At 34.7% G+C, this 19,304-nt stretch overlaps 2 protein-coding genes across 2 annotated transcripts in view; one reads left to right on the plus strand and one right to left on the minus strand.

Annotated features, from left to right (window-relative positions):
- The window catches only part of LOC111062180 (ras-related protein Rab6), an 18,976-nt gene extending 16,700 nt beyond the window's left edge, over positions 1-2,276 (plus strand). Inside the window, exon 7 of the mRNA XM_039422791.1 lies at positions 1,026-2,276. Within this exon, the coding sequence (XP_039278725.1) occupies positions 1,026-1,096 (71 nt within the window). The 3' untranslated portion in view covers positions 1,097-2,276. The remainder of the gene's footprint in view (positions 1-1,025) is intronic.
- Positions 2,265-18,918, minus strand: LOC111062178 (pre-mRNA-processing factor 17). Its single transcript, XM_039422599.1, has 10 exons — positions 18,539-18,918; positions 14,357-14,573; positions 13,521-13,750; positions 12,332-12,428; positions 11,397-11,611; positions 10,934-11,042; positions 9,829-9,983; positions 7,897-8,030; positions 7,002-7,223; positions 2,265-2,997 (listed from the first exon to the last, which is right to left on the minus strand). Exons 1-10 carry the CDS (start codon positions 18,701-18,703, stop codon positions 2,820-2,822), a joined length of 1,722 nt encoding a protein of 573 aa, XP_039278533.1. The 5' UTR covers positions 18,704-18,918; the 3' UTR covers positions 2,265-2,819.
- Positions 18,919-19,304: the final 386 nt, after the last annotated feature.

Here is a 19,304-nt window from a genome sequence, read left to right on the forward strand (position 1 = left end):
AACAACATTGGACGTTGTAATTAAACTCGTGTTACTTATTTTATTTTCATTGCCAATATACATTTTGGTCATTATTGAAAACTACAAATTGGTAGATAATCATTTTTCAGACATGATTATCAATCATCCACATACGATCATTATTAGCTATAAAAATTTTCCAATTCTGAGTGACCTCTTAATAATAAGAAAATGACGATTTCCTTGAATAATTATTTATTTTGCTGTAAATTTATTACTCGTATGAACAAAGACCAATGAGAATATATTTTTAACAAGTTTTCTCCGATGCAAATAGATTTCAACTATTTTTTTATGAATTCGAATCTTCAACAAAAATAAAAATAATATTATTTGGCTGTGCTCTCTTTCAGCAATATAGCTCAGCATAATAGCAGTATAAAAATAACAGATAGCTGCTCAATTTATAAGTTGTACCAATTTATGGGAGTTGACATTTTTAATAGCTTCCAATCAATACTCAAGCTTTAAGAAATTACTAGCATAATTTTTATTGTATTCTGCATTGTTCAAAGAGTTTTTTTTCGCTATAAAAAGTAAATATTTTTCTTCACTTTGATAAAAAAGTAGTTATTTGAATATAAGAGGCAATGTAACCCAAGAGTTGGGGTGAATATCTAACTTTGAAGAATATATGAATTGAAGTTCATTCAGTTTATTCAATAGAGATTTTGAGTCTACTCTTGACAAACCTCACCCTGACGGTCGTTGACCAAGGGTTTAATGCTTTTTATAACTAAAATTATGTTCTTGTATAATATTATCTAGGAAACAATGTTAAAATAAAAGCAATTATTCATATTCATTCATTCAATAGAGATTTTATCTTGTAAAGATGGACAAAAATTAACGCAACTCATCTCTAATCTGTTTCATTACCCACGCAAAAGCCTGGTGCTTATGTGGGCATAGACATCAGAAAAAACCAAATGATAATTTTTGAAGTAAGGTTTCGCATCTGTTGTCGCAAAGTGTTGTATGATTCCTTGACGTTGATTTCTCAGCCGTGGACCTACAGACGCAGTCGTCGCCACAGAGCGACCAACAGGACGCGGAGGGCGGGTGCATGTGCTAAGCGCATGCGCAGCGCATACAACTCACTCAGCAGCTCACCCACCAGTGCAGTGGAATTGATTTTTCACTGCGCAAGCGCCGCGCCGCCAACTATTCTATTCAATTCGAACATTTAGTGAAAGCAGAACAAACAATACGTACTCGAACAGCGTCTTCGAACATATTTTGCTCCGCGTCTGTAATGCACCCAACTAATTATTTCTACACAATATTCCTGCTTAATGCCAGCCAATATGGTGCAATTGATGAAGTAAGATCAAGAAAATTCTCATTGCCGATGCTAAGAAAGTGTGCTTTTTCAACAATCAACGGTGATAATATTATTACCTACCATAAAATAATATAGGCAGAGTACTCAATATTTGGATAGTTCATCCCTACTTGTAGCTAAATAAGTAGTTCCCGTTCTGATTTGATGAGACCAGATATATATCTTGAGAGATCCGCTATCTCTCTTCAGAGTCATTAGTGTTATTTGCTGTACTATTTTCTAATTGTTTCATTTCCGTCTCTTCTAATTTTATAACGGCAGTTTTTCATTTAAAAGAGAATCATGGTTTTAGGAGATTCCCAAATTGTATAGAAATTCAGTGATTGATGACTGAAGGTATTTATGGTAATTATATACTTGAGCTCTATATTTTCTTGAATTGTGTTATTTTTAAAGATAAATTGCACGTCCCAGTCTGTGATAAATGCACTAGACTCATGTTGTTTATTTAAAGTTTTTTATAAACTTTTACAATCAATTTTCACATGTTTATAAGATGTATGAAAAGGTGCATTATAGTAGTGGAGCATTATATCTGATCTAGTGCTTTTTTATAAATGCATTTCATTTTTAATTTCAAAGTCGTAAGGAAATATGACTAGAGAAACAGACTGAGTTTGAAAGAAGTTGGTGTGGCAAGTTTACGGATAAATTACCTACAAGTTTGTTATAGCTTATTGTTGGAGGCGTGTTTTGTGATCGACTCAAGTGTATGTTGACAATTTGATGCTTTATTTTCGTTTCAGCCAGCATGCAAGGCACAACGTTCACAGTTCACAGAAAATAATCGACATTATTTGATAACTATTCATTCAACTCATCGTAGTCATCTCATACCTTCCGTATTCGATATTAATTTCATGAAAAGAATAATTAGGATCTAATAATAAAATTTATGGAAACTAAAAAATTGTACTTTATTATTCTTACTTATAGGCTACATGAATTCAATTATCTCTTGTCACTCCTATTCATCATTTTGAAGTTAGTACAGCTTTTTTCCACAACATTTGGTTCCAAAGAGAATAAAGCTAGGGTCACACTTATCGTGCAGCGTTCCGATCCAATTACTGATGACAAACAGCCTACAATGGCGTATGCCACACATGTTCGTTATATGAACACAGAAGTATAGGACATGGGTAGGATCGGAAAGTTGAATGATAAGTGTGGCTCGGGCTTTAAGAGGCTAAAAACAGATTGATCATGTACTAAACCCGTCTTATTGTTTACTACCATAAATATTGCTATTCTTATTGTCCTCTAGACTCATATTACATTGGGTTCTTGGTTCTTCAGTTTTAGAATAATGTTTATTTCTGGAAACCTTATAATTAAATTTGAAGTCTATATATTATTGATAATAAATTTTTCAATACTCCATCAGAAAAAGAAAAGATCGTTGAAAAATATTGCTTTAATGATTTAAATGGAACTGATGTATATAATTAAGTTAGTCCCAATACTTGATTAAGCCATCCCAGCCGGCTGTGACAAGTTTGCTCGGTTCGTGAGGATGCCACAGCACTCCAATGCACACAGCGTCATGTGCTTTCCATTTCTTGAACAGCTTTGTCGTCTTCCAGTCCCAAACGTAGCATTTTCCATCAGCATCCCCCGACACAATGTAACTGAAATAATAGATAAAAATCAATTCCACTTGGAAGTGATGGACTCTTAATGCACCAATTAATCTTAATAAAACGTAACAATATAAATTCAAATTCAATTGGAAAGAAAAAACTCAACATGTAAAAATAAGGATACAGTACAATAGGATATTTTTGTTCTTCATGCAAAGCCCATTATTGGCTATAGCCTAAATGTTTGGACAAACATAAAGCTACTTAATACAGTATTCAATCCTAGAATGAACTACATTCCATTTCATTTTCAGTTATTATTAAAGTTGTAAAGTGTTGTTTACTCACTACTTCAAGACGTAAAGTTGAGTTTTTTTATGAACTAACAATAAATTTTCTACATACATGACTGTTTCCAGAAAAAGTTTAGAAAGTATTGAAACTTCGCTTCAAAAATTGAAACTATAGTATAATTCGAATTTAGATGAAATTTTTATTTTTTCTTACAAAAATCTAGGAGTGCAACAGGCATAACAGCCCAAGCGCACTAATGAATACAGGAAATACATTATTAAAAATTATTACAAAAAAATTATATATAAATACTAGAAAAGTAATAAAGAGAATGATTAAAATGGTACATGTGAAAAACAGACAAGAAAAATGGTACATATGAAAAACAGACAAGAAAAAATAGTATTATAGCTACTTTGAGAAAGAAAAGATTAATGGTAATTGATAAAACTGAATTTTGATTATTCAATAAGATCAATCATAACCACATAAAATAACAACATATAACCTACGTATTACATATGGTTAATTCTAAGAGAAGTGATTAAAGAACTAGAGAAAAAAGGGAGCAAAAGGGAAGTAGAAAAAATATTAAAAGTTAGTTAGTGGAAAAAGGGTGACCATGGAGAAAACAAAGAAAAGGCCATTGTGAACCAGAGTAAATTAAGACCAACAGGTCTATATTACTCTTCAATTGAAGAATGGTGACAGTTTTCTCTTGAAGATACATTTAGACAAGGAGAAGAGATCCACCTGACCATCACAGCAGAGGAATATACGAGGAATACGATTCATTGGTGAGTAATAATGAACAACTGTGTTACATCTACAGATTGAAAACTCTTACAGATTACGATTATTGAAGACAGGAACCTTAAAATTCAGCCTTGCCAACAGATTAGGACTGCTCACGGAACCGTTCACAAGACCATAGAGGAATAAACAAGAAAGTACCTTCCGTCTGGATGCCAAAGTCTCAAAGCCGAACATGCTGCGCAACACACCAGTTGGAAACCCCAAAGGACAAGGACGATTCTGTTTTCTACAAAATAACAATCTCAAAAATGTATTCTGAACAATTTCAATCTCATGTATCAGACCCACCTGATGGGGATCCCAAACCACCGCGCAATATTCAAGCAAGCTCCGAACAAGGCTAGGAAAGAGAGCCATCAAGCCTTCAACATCTCTAAACCCAGCCGTAGATCTCATTATGAAACCTAGCATCCTATTAGCCCTACCAACCAAAGAATGGACATGGGGAGCAAAACTCAGAGAAAAATCAAACAATACACCCAGAGAGTTGAAAGCCGTTAATTCTGTAATTGAAAATAGGATAATTCAGCTTACGAGTGAAGACCATAAATTTACATTTGCCAACATTGAGATCGAGGCCGTTATCCGTGCACCACCCCGAGACAAAATCCAGGTCACTTTGCAGCAGAACAGAATCATGGTAATCAATCCTCCTGTAGATCTTCAAGTCATCAGCAAACATCAAACAATTGGATTGCAACAGGCAGCCAGGTATATATTATACATTAATAAACATTAGGAACAACAAAGGACTCAAATTACTACCCTGAGGCACACCAGAGGAACTGACATAAGTGTTGGATTTCAAATTCAAGACAGAAACATAATTAAGACGATCACTCAGGTAGTCAGAAAAGAAACTAACAAGCCGAGGCACCAAACCAAAACTAGATAATTTGCAAACAAGCCGCTTATGACTGATTCTATCAAAAGCCTTGGAAAAGCCAGTGTATACTCCATCCACTCTACCCCAACATCAAGCGCGTGAATTCAAAAATCAGCCGTGAATTCAAGCAAGTTAGTTGTGGTTGAGCGACCCCTCAGGAAACCATGCTGACTATTAGATAAAAAGGGACTAATATGACCAATCACACAATCATGAAGCACTCTCTCAAATACCTTAGCAAAAGGTGACAATAATTGAGTTATTGGGCGGAAGTTAAATATGTCATTCCTTCTTCCAGACTTGAATATGGGAATAACCTTACCAATTTTCCAACTGGTGGGGAACACTGAAGACCTCAAGGACAGATCAAAGATGAACTTCATGGGAGGACCCAGTATTTCAGCACAACCCTTTACAATAAATGGAGGAACATTGTCTGGGCCACAGCCAGAACTAGGTCTCAGATTACCTATTGCTGCCAATATTGTACTCAGGTCAATAGAACCAATTGAAAGGGAAGGGACATGAATTCCAGGATTGATGTTGCCATCGTCGTCAGAAAAAACTGAAGAAAAATATTGAGCGAAGCCATCTGGCAAATCATGCAATCCAAAAACCTGATCACCCAAATGCATACCTTCATGAGTAGAGCCATTAGCTCTCCTTGAGTTGACAAAACCCCAAATGCTCTTGACATCACTTTTGATACCCGACTCCACCCTGGATAATATATAGTTACTATATTGCCGAGCAATCAACTGCTTGACCCGAGTTCTCAAGCTTTTAAATTGTTCCAAGTGGTATAAAGAGAAACTTTTCTTTTTAGCACACCTATCCTTCCTTTTCAGTAATCCTATTATTTCAGCATTAAACCATGGTGGATATTTAGTGCCTACCGGCCTGACCCTCCTCTTTGGCACACAATAATTATCAAAGCACTCATAGATGAAGTTGTAAAATATATCAACAGCTTCATCCACATTAGAAGAATTATAAATAAGTTCCCAATGACAGTCTCTCAACTGAGTATAAAGCATGAGATAGTCCGCCCTCCTGAAGTCATACAGTTCAATACAATTCGAACGGGAATCAGGAAATGTGGACACCATCTGAACTGTAATGACAAGCGATGGATGTGAGCATCCTCTGGCACCAGGAAATAATCACAACGCTCGACATTAATGTCAATGCTGGAAAAGACCAAGTCCAAGATACGATTAAAAGTAACGAAAGAGGCCATTCTTCTGGCAGAAGGAGAGCCCAGCTCCAAACAATACCTATCATTGGTAATTTCAGGTAAGTTAAAATCCCGCAAAAAGATCAACTTATCACCAATAGCTGCATAACAAGATTCCAGGTGACTCAAATAGGTATCGAAGTACTGAAAGCTAGAAGAGCAAGGAAAATAAACAGCGATTACTGTATGGCTAACACCCTCAAAGTTGATATTGACACCAAGACTCTCGTACGGATCAAGAGTTAAACAGAGACATAGATTAGAGCGAATCCTACGATTAACAGCAATCAGGACCCCACCGCCCATACTTTGTAGCCTATCTCTCCGATAAATAAAATAGGAGTCGGTGAACAACTCACTGTCCATGATTCCATTATACAACCACGTCTCAGTGATAACAATAACATCATAATCAGAAGCCAAGAGTGAAGTCAAAAATGAGTGTGTCTTAGTCCTCAAACCTCTAACATTTTGATAGTATACTGATAAATATTTACGCTGCTCATTCACTCTCTCCATGACAATAACAATTTTTAATAAATAGAAGAAAAACAAATAGAATGATTGGATGGTAATAGTACTATTAAAATTGAAGGTACAAATTAAAATAGAATAAAAACAGTTAAGATATGGAATAAGATGAACGGATAAACCCATTCCGCACTCACATATTAGAATTGGCATTTGGAGATATTTTATTTAAAGTAAGATAAACTTCTCTTCAAGAATTGAAACTACAGTATAATCAAAATAAAACGAAAGATTAGAATAAGCATATTGATTATGTTTTATTTGAAGTGAGCTGAATTGTAGGCCTACCTCATGTCGGGTGAAAAGTCGAGAGAGCAAGCATAGCCGGCCACCATGTGCCCGGTGAATGTTTTCTTCCGATTCAGCTTGAACCTGTTCAATGCTGAGAAAATGACGATTTTGTTGTCCATGCTTTGACAAGCCAGCCATTTCTGGTTTGGAGAAAGAGTCACAGCAGGCATAGAATGCATGCTGGGGTCAGCTATATACTTCATGTCCACCGGAATATCCCTGTACAAAAATATGAAATTTAAGAAACAGAGTTTTGATAATGGTAAAATTGTTTTGATAATAATTATTGATTATAGAATATATTCTTCAAAGATGTGAGAACCAAGTGTTTGTTCCATGAAATGAGCAACGTAAAATATATCTTTAAAAAGTCCCCCTGGAGACCTACACAAGTTGAAATAATGGAAGTGTCTTCAACAGGAGAAGATTGTTGATTGGTTGAGTCTCTTTGTTGATTAGTTTAGATTCAATAGTATTTGATTCAATTATTCAGTACTACACTACTTCCAGGTAAGTATCTCAGGCTGAAGCACAAAACATTACAAAAAATAAATAAGAACATACAAAAAAGCCATAAGGATTCAAGGAATTGTTGACAACACTCTCATAAGGAGCCGAGTTCATTCACTTCAACAGCTAAAACTTTCCTCTATGCTATAGAGTGTTGCATCTATCAATTTATTTTTAATTGCACCTTTGAACAACTTTATGCAATCTATGCATTTTATATAATTAGGAAGAGAATTAAAAACTGTGAAGTTGTACCTTCTCCAAGGTTCTGATTCTTCTTGAAAATTTTCTAAATTATTTTATCGACATACTCGTGTTAAAACGGGTCATTCATTGGAATATAACCTTTCCAAACCACAGATCTTGATAATTTTAAACTCACCATTCCCATACACGTAAACTCTTGTCATCGGATGTCGTGACGAATCGCCTGTTCTCGTCGACGAATGTGATCGAATTGACTGCACCAAGATGGCGGTCATACTCTTGTACAATCTCACCGCTTCTTGTATCCCACTGAAACAGACAGAAGTATGGAACTAATAAGTTATTTGCAGAATAATTATTATCAAGTACAAAAGTAGGATATATGTGTTTTTTTTTTAATTCATCATATTACCGTGCTTGCTCCTAAAAATAGTCACTGTCCATGTGTAAGCAAACTTTACAGCGCAACCTTAAAATGTAAGAGGAACCCAGAAAAAAGAATTTAGCATAAACCACTGAACAAATCAACTAACATTTGCCGAAATGGGTATTATTTATTCCAAATTTATGTCAATATAACTTGGTTATACTGGTAAGAAGATAAAATTACTATTAGGAAAAACTGAAATAAAGGCAATTCCAAACTATGTTTACGGATAACAATAAAACACAAGTAATGCACAATACTTGTTCAGTATGTTGATGATGCAGTGGCATAACTTACACCCCCTACCTGCGGTGCGGGGGACCCGGTCTAGTGCTCAGATTGATAATACAGGGTGTTTACAAACGAGAACGTGGTGACAATAATAGTAAGCCCTGAAATTGAAGCCCTTGGGCGGATTATAGATGGGGAGAATGGAGACGACAAGTTACTGGCAGCCAGTGATTTTCATTACGTCATTTAACATCAATTTCCATTTGGTCAGTTAGTTATGATGTGAATCGATTGCAGAGCACGACAAACCGGACTTTACCACATCTTAGTGACAATCTTGATTGATAGTAAACCACAAGCCTTGTAAGCCCGAACCTAAACATCGGTCCCAACCGATCCTAAATGGGAAAATAGACATTTTTCAATAACAATGAAAAAAACTTGATCCGGAATGTCTTTCAAGCAAGATAGGTTATGCTACTCAGGAAAAGTGATTATTTTAATGGATTAAAGAAGTTAGATACTGGAAGGGCTTGCAAACAAATATTGAAGACCTCGAAAGAGGCTCGTCTTATATTGATGCTAGCATTAATTTAACTATATGGAAGAAGCGATCAAGAGAGAAAGATACTTCGAGGCGGTACATAATAGAAAAAAATTAAATTCAACCTTGCTTTACACATTGAAGCAGCTGTGCAGTTGAAGAGAGTAGAAGAAAATCTGACGGATGAGTTTAAAACGCAAGCAACAGCAATGGACCTTGTAAAAGATTGGTGAATGATAAGGAGTTTGATCATAAGAGATACAAGAGAGAAAAACAGATCGAATTCAGTGAGGATGAGATTGAACAGTGAGAAATGTTTCAAAATATCACTGCTTCATGCAAATCTAGACACGGTTATTGCTCAGATGAAAACCAGGTTTGAGGCTATATCTCAAGTTAGTAGTCTATTGTGCTTTCTTCAAAATTTTTCAACTAGCAAGCAATGAGGAAATTTTTTAGAAAAAGTTAAATAGCTTGTATCAGATATGAAGATCTCAGTAGTTTTCAAATAAATTATTTCAGAGGTGTTTTAAAATCAGAAACAGATTAGGCAGTTGGCAGAGCCTTTATTGGTAGATAATATTATATTAAATTTTAATCATCTATATTAAATTGGTATACAAAACCAAAGAGGACAGTATAGTGAAAAATGGACAGTTATTTTTTGTTCTCATTTTAGCTACTAAATAGAAGTAAGTGGTATTATAATTCAACCCTTCCTGAAAAGAATGAATTAAATACGATAAATCAACCAAAGATAAATTCTTTGAAAGAAAATGAGCGAGAAAATTATTATTATAGACACCATTTTAAAGCGAGATTTATAGCGTCATTATTAACGCACAAATTGTTCATTACACACTGAAGGCGTCATTATTAAGATAAATATATTTCATTTCACTTACACAAATGATTTTCTTGTCCGATGTTCCAGCAACAAACAGATTCTGCTTATCTTCATCCGGATGAAATTTGACACAATATGGAATTTTGCGACTAGTGAAGCGTGATATGCATTCACCTGTCTCCGTGTCCCAAAGCTTTATGAACCGATCATATGCTGCAAAGCAAAATATAATGTAACATGTAATACATGGTAACATAAGGAATAACGATATTTGATTCTTAAGTACAAATATAACCCTTTTCATTTCTGGAACAGAAGAGAAGATCATCTTATACAAATAAGGTATGATAATGCATTGTAAGGAGTAATGGAGCAATTTTAAAAGTTTCAAAGTTTTCTGGTAGCTCTTGTATGTTTGATATTTTCACCTTCAGCTGAGCGAAAAACAATTTAAGTTCTATGTTCCGAAGAATTTCTGTTCTGAAAACGGAAATCGTGAAACCCTTGCTTGGTATTGGAGTGTTCACAGATTGGCAGATAGATTGTCAAATTTAGAAAAAATAACAATTTGAAGCACAAACTTAATGTTTCTGTCGTTCATTCGGCTGCCGTTTTATCTAGGCCGAATGCTAATTTTATTCTCTATGTGTATCGTTTTGAATTACATGTTCAATTTTTCTGCATGCCGACTAGAATGGCAAGCATTCTAATTTATTATAGAAACTTGTACGTTTATCTCATATTAAAATGAAAACTACTTGAAAGCCTCAATACTTTATTCTTTGGCCAGTATCGGTTTGGTTCTACATATGTAATTTGAAAGTTTATTTGAATGTTTAGACCTGTAGAGGATAGTCTATCATGGGTTGTTCTTGAACAATTGTTTCTGAAGGGATTTTGAATAAATCCCATTTTGAGATGGAATCGATCAGTATTATCTATCAACTATCTACAAAATAATTTTGCACCTACTTTTTAAAAATCGGGAACGTGTTGACTCCATTGAACTTGTTTATTTTTCTGCCCAGCGAGCAAAAATGTCCTAAAAATTATTGAAATTCCCTCTACTCGTAAAATTAGCTCATTTCTCCATAGATAACAAGAAATTTCACTCATATTAGTAGAAACATAGGAGTCTCATAAAATAGTCTAGATAAACTTACCAGCCGACAAAAATTGTTTGCCAGGATTGTTGAAGCAAATATCTCGAACTGCTTGTCTGTGTCCGTAATAGGTACGAATACATCTTCTTTCGCCATAAACTTCCCATAACTGAAAAAAATAAGAAAGAAATTAGATTATCTAAGTAATGTTATTATTTTCGTTACATTGTAATTTCAATATTCAATACAAATAATACCTCCTCCAAATTATAAATCTGTCAAACATGACTGACATTGGAGACTATCACTCATTTCTCCCATTGCAATTTACCTACAATTTTGTCAGTAGATTCACTATCTTGCAAAAAAAAAAAACAAATTAGATCAGTCGCATTTCTATTGTAAAAGTTTACTGGAATTTACAGGTTTTAATGTGAACCCTACTGTACTGTAACCCTCTTAATATACTTAACTTCGAAGTAAAGATATCGCATACAATAGTAAGGAGGAAGACTGATTGTACCTTGACACGATAGTCTATGCTGCAGGAGAGCAGAAGGTGGGCGGTGCCTGGGAACCAGCGAATGGCCGATATGCCTTTGGTGTGCCCCTGCCAAGTGTGTATCTGAGCCTTTGGCAAGAAACAGCGATCGGGTGGCGAGTCTGATTTCAAGTTCACGCCCACATCTTGAGGAGCAAACAGGAATGATCTTCCTTGGTAGTCGGTGGGATCCTTGACTGTGTAACAAAAATTAATTTCAGTTCCTTTTGGTTATTAATAAAGTGTATAAATCATGCTTTCTGAGTTAAAATACTCAAATATTACGTCTATTAATTCGAATGATACCAAAGTAACAAATTGTGATAAAAACAGATCACCTGCAATTTTGTATTAGAATTAATAATTAAATTTCCTCTCATTTTGGATAATTAGTATCTCGATTTCAATCCTGTGCTTTGAGAAAATCCCAATATTACAAAAATGAAGATTGGAAATTCAAAACCCTTTCAGTCCCTACCCCACACCTTGCTCTAGACGCCCTAAGGCAATCGAGAACTGATCTATATATTTCATAAGAATAATTTCTCATTAAAAAAAAAATCCTGTCATATTTTTATGAGAATAAACTGACATCGCGATTTTTGCTATAATTCCTGAGATATTTCCATCAATCACTCATCATCTAGCCAAATATGAGACACATTTAAAATACAATACCCAAAAGGACTATTATTTGAAAGAAAGGTGTGAATCATCGGGATTTCAATTGGATCAAATTATAAGTTTGAAGAGTAAAAATACACTTTGCACACAAATCTGAAGACTAAGAATATTGACTTATCATTTTAGTGTATCTCTCTAGGTTGGATTAATATTGGTTGAATTTTTGATTCGATATTTATATTTGAGAGAAAAGTACGAATAAATTAGCATAAGAGAAAGGTAAATAATCTTACTGTGTAAAACAGTCTTCTCTTCGACAGGTTTGTCATCCATTTGTTTCCCTCGCTTTTGTTTCTTGGCCAAATATTCTTCAAGCTCTTCAGCTTCCTCCTGGAAACGATTAAATGGGTAAAATCAATATGCATAATGTTGTGCCCAAGATGCATAGTTGTTATTTGAGCAAGATGATAAATCTACGCATTTCAAATAATGTGAGTAGTTTTTCTATTATTAACAATATGCTATTAACGTGTGATCTAAAAACTTCAGTTGTCAGTTGTCATGGTAGATTTTTCAGATGAGCAAAACGTTTCATCTAAAACACGGAAGTGGCTTCAGAAAATTCAGGACCATGATGCTATCAACCCAGTGATAAACACACTCAGTTACTCGGTAAAATTTGCTTCAAAAGCTTGAGTCCGTAATGTGTAATACATGAGGAAGCTGCTTCTGTCGCGCAGATATAGGCAGGCATCATGTGTTTTGTAATAATTTATGCTCAGTGAATTTACAGCTTCTTCTTGTAGAATAAAATATGATAGAGCTTTCAATTTTTATTGAATATATCCTAGAGAAGAAAATTGATTCAAATATGCCTTCGATGTTACAGAATGCCATTCATGAGTTATATATATATATATATATATATATATATATATATATATATTATTGAATGATGAAAAGTAGACCATGGAGTGCTGTGAACGCCAAGCGTTCATCACTTCTAACTAGTAGTATTTCAGATAAAGACATCTATGATAATGGATATCTATGGGCAAATATACTACAAATGTACTAGGGAAACATTTTCAACAACTATCAATAACTATTTTGGGTTAGTAAAATAGAAGAAATATTAAGCATTTAGGGAATGTCAATTGATATATGTTAACATTTTAAATGATAATCAAAGCAACTTGAGTAAATTTAATTTGAGTTATGAACAATATTTCTGGAATCGTATCAAAACATTAGAATTAAATGCATAAGAATTATTGTATAGGAGGGCTAAGTGGGAAAGAGGGCCGGTTGCACCCTAACTTCTCCCTCCAGGTAAATTAAAGGCAGCCTAACTGTCTATTTAAAACTGATGCATTGTTCATGATACTAAAATATTAATCATTCCACTTGCATACCACTTAAATTATTCATCATACATAAATAACTATTATATCATATTAAATTATTAATAAATAGACTTACTTCGTTTGGTTTAACTGTTCTTTTCTCGTCCACATAACAACCCCAAGGACCCAAAAAACCTTCAATATCTTCAGGATTATCATTTTTGTTTCTTTTTCTCTTATCAAGTGGCCTTTTCTTAGAAGATTCAAATACTGTTTTTCCATCGCCTTCTTCTGCTGCTGATGCAGCTCCAACAACACTAGTGCCTTCTATTGTATTCGAGTCTACTGTCGGATCTAATGCATAGCCTGAAATTTAGAAAAACTAAAACATATTATCGCCATAATGAGAAAAGCTCACTTTTAATATATTAACAACAGAGACGATTGTAATACTAAACATAATATGATACAAAATTCAAAATATTTTTTTCAGTAGAGTACCTAGTAGATTACCTCAACTATAATGTTTTTTATAATTGATATATTCAGAATTGGTGAAAAGTATGGAAACAGCTGAATATTCCTTTTACAAGAGGAGTTTGAAGATAGGTCTGATTAAACTGCCTATTCAAATTAAAAAACTACTTTTCTGTCGCATCAAAATATTGGTCCGCCATCTTGGAACCGCTATTTTGAATGCAACTTCATTTTTTAAATGAGAAGTTATTTGTTAGATTGATATAATCTTTATAGATTTGTTTGGAAAGCAGAATTTGTAATACTGCTGATATGCATAAAGCCGACAAAAATATGATTTCTTTAAAATAATAATTTATGTCCTTAGAGATCCAAGGACATATCTCGTTCAGATAAGATATTTGATATATAAGGAGATCTTTAATAGATATTTGGAATAGACTAATACAGTACGAGAACATTTTTTTTATTTATGTTAAAGAGATTGTTACTCACCATAACTGGTAAACGTTCTTCTCTGGTTTTCAAATTGAAAATCACTCATGTGCGCTTTCTCTACGAAACCTGCCAGCATATTCTTCTGAGCGCGCTGCTGCTGAGTAAGAAACGGATTCTCGGGTCCCACATCGGGCGCAAAAAGCTCTTCATACTTCAAATTGCGAGTCAGCTCTTTGGTGCCAACATCCATGTAGCTCAGCGGTTCCACGGGTTTCTACAAGGAAAAATATCAGTTTTGCAACAAAAATTCTCTATTCACAATAGTATATTTCGCACCTAGGGCCGAAAATGAGACTTTTCTGGCTCGAAATCGGTTTTCAAGTCCGAGGCCGTAGGCCGAGGACTAGAAAAGATTGAGAGCCGGAAAAACATTTTTGCCCATGGTGAGAACGTTATTTTTCGCCACACAGAAAAATAAACAATATACATATGAGAATAATTGTCTATTATAAGCACTTCCGAAAGCAAAAGTGGAAGGTCATAGCTCTAGCAAATCTGAGGTAATCTGAATATCAAGAAATTGTCAAAGTATTTTTATTTTTTATTCTGATTTGTCTAAAAGATTATGTAAGAGGTTGAGTTTATACTTTTTATTCTTTCAAATGACAATAAGATGATATTATTATAAATGTTTTAATTTTATTATTGAATGATAAACACAAATAATGAAAAGTTTTTGATCAGCTGTTTTAGCACACTTGAAATTTGGCCAATCTGAATGTCAACGGAAGTTTAGGTTAGAAGTTCTATCCTACTCTGAAAATCGAATTATTTGAATAGTTTGTAATATATATCTTATCTGTATTTTATTCATCCAAATAAAATGATAGTATATTATTGCAGAATACTTTATTGAATTCTAGAAGCATAAAATGATTCCGTTTATCCACCATGTTCCGTGATAAACGCTGTAACTAGGAGGTTTGAGGTTAGATTCTATTATACTCTGAAAATTGAATTTGAATAGTTTATAATATCTCATTTGTATTCCATTCATCCAAATAAAATTATAGTATCTTATTGCAAAAACTTTATTCAATTCTAGAAGCATAAACTGATTCCGTTTCATAAACTATTTTGTAAACACGTTCACATCAAATCAGAATCAGCTGACTTCAAGGTTATTTTACAGCCCTAGGGCCGTAAAAATTTTACCGGCCTGGTCAGAAAACAATCACTTTCGGCCTCCATATGACGCACGTAAACCAGCTCATTACATCCAAGTGGGGCGAAAAAGAGTTTTCGTCAAATCTTGACATGATTGGGTTAAAGACGTTTTGTTTCGGTTGGTCTTTAGAATATGGCCTGCAATATCGCGCAATGCTACCTATATGATTATTTGATAGAGGAGGTCCACGTGTACAGGAGGTCTGTAACAAGTGACAAGTAAATATAGCAACCTGACACTTTTGTCCATGTCAAATAATTATCAAAAAATATAGAGGAAACTTTTAATTCCCAGTTTTTACTTCCTGATAAATGTACGAAGTACGAAAATAGTAGATTCGTAAATGGAGACGAGAACTAATGGAAATAGTACGGTAAGAAATAGGAAACATTAATTTACAATATTGACAAATTGTAAAGTTGATAGTTATTAAAAAAGATGCTGTATTTCAGAAGATGTAAGAAAATCAGTTTAAAGCAGTTTTGGGCAAATGCCTGTTGTTTTTACCTGTATTGTATCTATTGTCTATGAATAAATGAATGAATAAAATGTCATTTTCGCTCAATCTGTTTATTTTGTGATCAAAAACAATTTTTAAATATTACATTTGTTTATTCTGATTATGGACTGAGTTCTATTCTGAGTTCAATTCAATTCAATTTTATTTTTCATGTTATGCATCGTATATAATACAATATTAACACAAGTCATAAACATCACATCATAAATACATTAAAAATGTTACTACAATATTTATATAATGATTTAGACTATATTATTATTATTAGTCGTAGAGCTCCCGAAGTGGAAGACGCTGAGTAAAATCATGATCATCGATTTTTATTAGACTTGGCGGTTTTCTTGTTCGCCCACCAGCTTTTCATTCTCTGAGAAAATGCAGCTTTTCTTTCTTCACTCCATCTTGTGCCAACTCTTGGTGCTTTTATCTCTGGAATAATTTCCCATTTGTTCACTTTTGTTTTTAAATTATTATTTAGACTATATTATATATATATATTGTAGTAACATTTGTAATGTATTTATGATGTCATGTTTATGACTGGTGTTAATATTGTATTATATACGATGCATAACATGAAAAATAAAATTGAATTGAATTGTTTATTCTGATTATGGACAACTCCTCAAGCAACCTGGGTGCAGTTCTGTTTGCGGATGACACCACCTTGATCTCCGCCGTGGAACAGGTGCCGACCAGGTGTGCCAGTCTGGTTGAGGAGGTGAAGCTGTGGGTTTACGGCAAACAAACACAAGCTGAATGAGAAAAATACATCCATCCTCGTCAGTTTATTGAAGAGGCGCAAAGCTGCAGGTGAACCAGTCAAACTGCTTGGCTTCTGACTTGATGGAAGACTGTACTGGAACAGTTACATACACTAGGTGTGTTTGATGAATTGAGTTCTCCTTTGGGGGCATGTTCCGGCCGTTCGGGATATATTGCTCATGCAGAAGAGAGCAATGAGGTTTATGACTTTCGCGGGCTACAGAGATCTCTGCCGTCCACTTTTCAAAGAGCCTGGGCATTCTCACAGTCCACAGCCAGTGCATACCATGCTCATTGTTGTGTGTAAAACAAGAGAAGCAGCCAAAAAGGAGTGACATACACAACCACAACACTCGGCATGTTGTCAGACTGGAGATGCCTAGATGCAGATGGCGGGGACCCAAAACAGTTTCCCAACTCGAGCCATGAGACGCTGCCTGGAGAAGTACAAGATATGCAGTATGTAAAATTCAGCTCAACACTGAGGAAGAGGCTGCTGGATAGACCCTGCAGATTCGCTGCAGGGGTTGGATGGGGAGCCTCTCTTTGGTGTTGCAGCGTCTCCACAGTCCAGATGACTTGGGCTTACCAAATGACCCTGCCAATCTGGAAACCCTAGTCCTTGGCGACGACATCAAGTATCAAGTAATTAAGCATTGGTTTTGATTGAATTTGTTGTCATAATAGTTAGTTAAGGACACTTACGGTCAGAAAACTGACAGGGAAGGAGGTGTAGATGGTGGAAGAAATTAAAAAAATATAAGATGAAGGTCTTGGGGATTTTAGAGACAAGAAGAAGGGAAGTGGGAGAGAGTGATTTGGATGAGGGTTAAGTCATGAGATACTCAGGAATGGCAGAGGAAGATGGGCATTTGGTGAGGTAGCGATTGTGGTTGATGGAGATACAAAAACAAGAGTCAGAAGCTGTAAAGCAATAAGTCCTAGAATAATTAGGACTGAATATACAACGATGAGGATAACTTCTGGAGTGACTTGGAAGATGCCGTGACTGGAGCTGACAAGGAGGTATGTGGTGAGAGGAAAGTTAGGAAGTTTAAAAAGAGGACAAGGTGGTGGTCAGAAGAATTGAAGAGAAAAAGCATATTAGGGAATATATGATCTCCAAGAGGCAGGAAGATTTCAGAACGTATGTAGAGAAACGGAATGATGCTAAAAGAAGTGTTAAATAAGAAAATTGGTAAGAATTTGGTAGAGATCTACAAAAACAGCATGGACAGAACAATGACCAGGTAGGTAGGAGCATATTTCCTTACTCCGAAATATATGATCGGAATTCATTGAGATAGGAAAGAACGTTTACTTGGCTTTTCTGGATCTGAGGGCTGCGTTTGACACAATTCCAAGGAAGTGGATATGGAAGGTGTTGAGTAATAAAAGAGTACCTTCCAAACTTGCAAATGCTATCAAAAGAAGCGTAAATGAGGGAATGTCAACCAAAGTAGGAATTGGAGGAAATGTGTCAAGAGAATGTACAATGAAGAAGGATGTGAGACAGGGAGACTGCCTCAGTCCCTCTTCTATTCATCTTAGTGATGAATGATATACGTAAGATATGCAGATTCATTAATTAGAACTAAATGGGCTTATCTTGTGAGATGTACCGGAGTATCATTCATTAATGATACAAAAAGTAAATATTCAGAATTGGGTAATTCACAAAAATTTACAATGCAATTATTATTCAAAGTCAATTCTGTTAACTTACAGTGGGAACCACGTCTGGCGCAGCACATACTGCATAGTTTTTCTGTAAACTTTCCATTATTTTTGCTGATCCTTCAATGGGTTTGAGATGAGCAAGTTTTTCATCACCACTACCTGAGTCTGAGTCTCCACCACTATCACTTCCGTACTGCTGCAACTGCAGCATTTTCAATTACAATATTTTGAATAATTAAACAAATACTATTATTAAGAAACTTACAGGAGATTAACCTATAAAATTAAAACTGAGAGCAAATAGTGTCGTAGACATAACATGGTATAAATCACATAGAAAATAAATGAAAACGTAGAGTTTAAAATTCAAAATAAACATACATCAATCTAAGGGTATCTAACCTCAAATCTGACGGGTGATGGTTGTATACCTTCGACCATTAATATAATAGACACGGCTTGAGCGCAGTCGCTGAAGCAAACATGAATTGGGTGTGTGACGTCACATGAGAGAGCCTTCGAACTACACGCCATAATCAGCCTATGCTAAATGAGCACTTTCATAGCTTCTGAATCAGAATTTGAACTGATTTATTATTCTACTTGAAAAATTAATTATGGAAGTTAATTTATCCATTATTTATTCATATAATTGCATACGTAAAGCCTAAGTTTATATTGCCTAGTAAACGTATTTAAACAGATTATGTTGTATTGAAATTTATTTCAGGGCTTTATCAAGCCGATAATAACTTGCTTCTTGAATCTATGAACAAGTATGAATAGACTTATTGAAAATTCAGGAGTTATTG

The sequence above is a fragment of the Nilaparvata lugens genome, chromosome 1 (genome assembly GCF_014356525.2).
Source record: "Nilaparvata lugens isolate BPH chromosome 1, ASM1435652v1, whole genome shotgun sequence".
NCBI lineage: Eukaryota > Metazoa > Arthropoda > Insecta > Hemiptera > Delphacidae > Nilaparvata > Nilaparvata lugens.

What these genes read in the sequence shown, in the direction of transcription:
- LOC111062178 (XM_039422599.1), bottom strand. Translation starts at nt 18,703, where the DNA reads ATGCTGCAGTTGCAGCAGTACGGAAGTGATAGTGGTGGAGACTCAGAC. An exon ending in GAACAGTTAAACCAAACGAA is followed by an intron (nt 12,429 to 13,520) that starts GTAAGTCTATTT and finishes AATCGTTTCCAG; the next exon opens with GAGGAAGCTGAAGAGCTTGA. An exon ending in GACTTTTCACCCGACATGAG is followed by an intron (nt 2,998 to 7,001) that starts GTAGGCCTACAA and finishes CTATTATTTCAG; the next exon opens with TTACATTGTGTCGGGGGATG.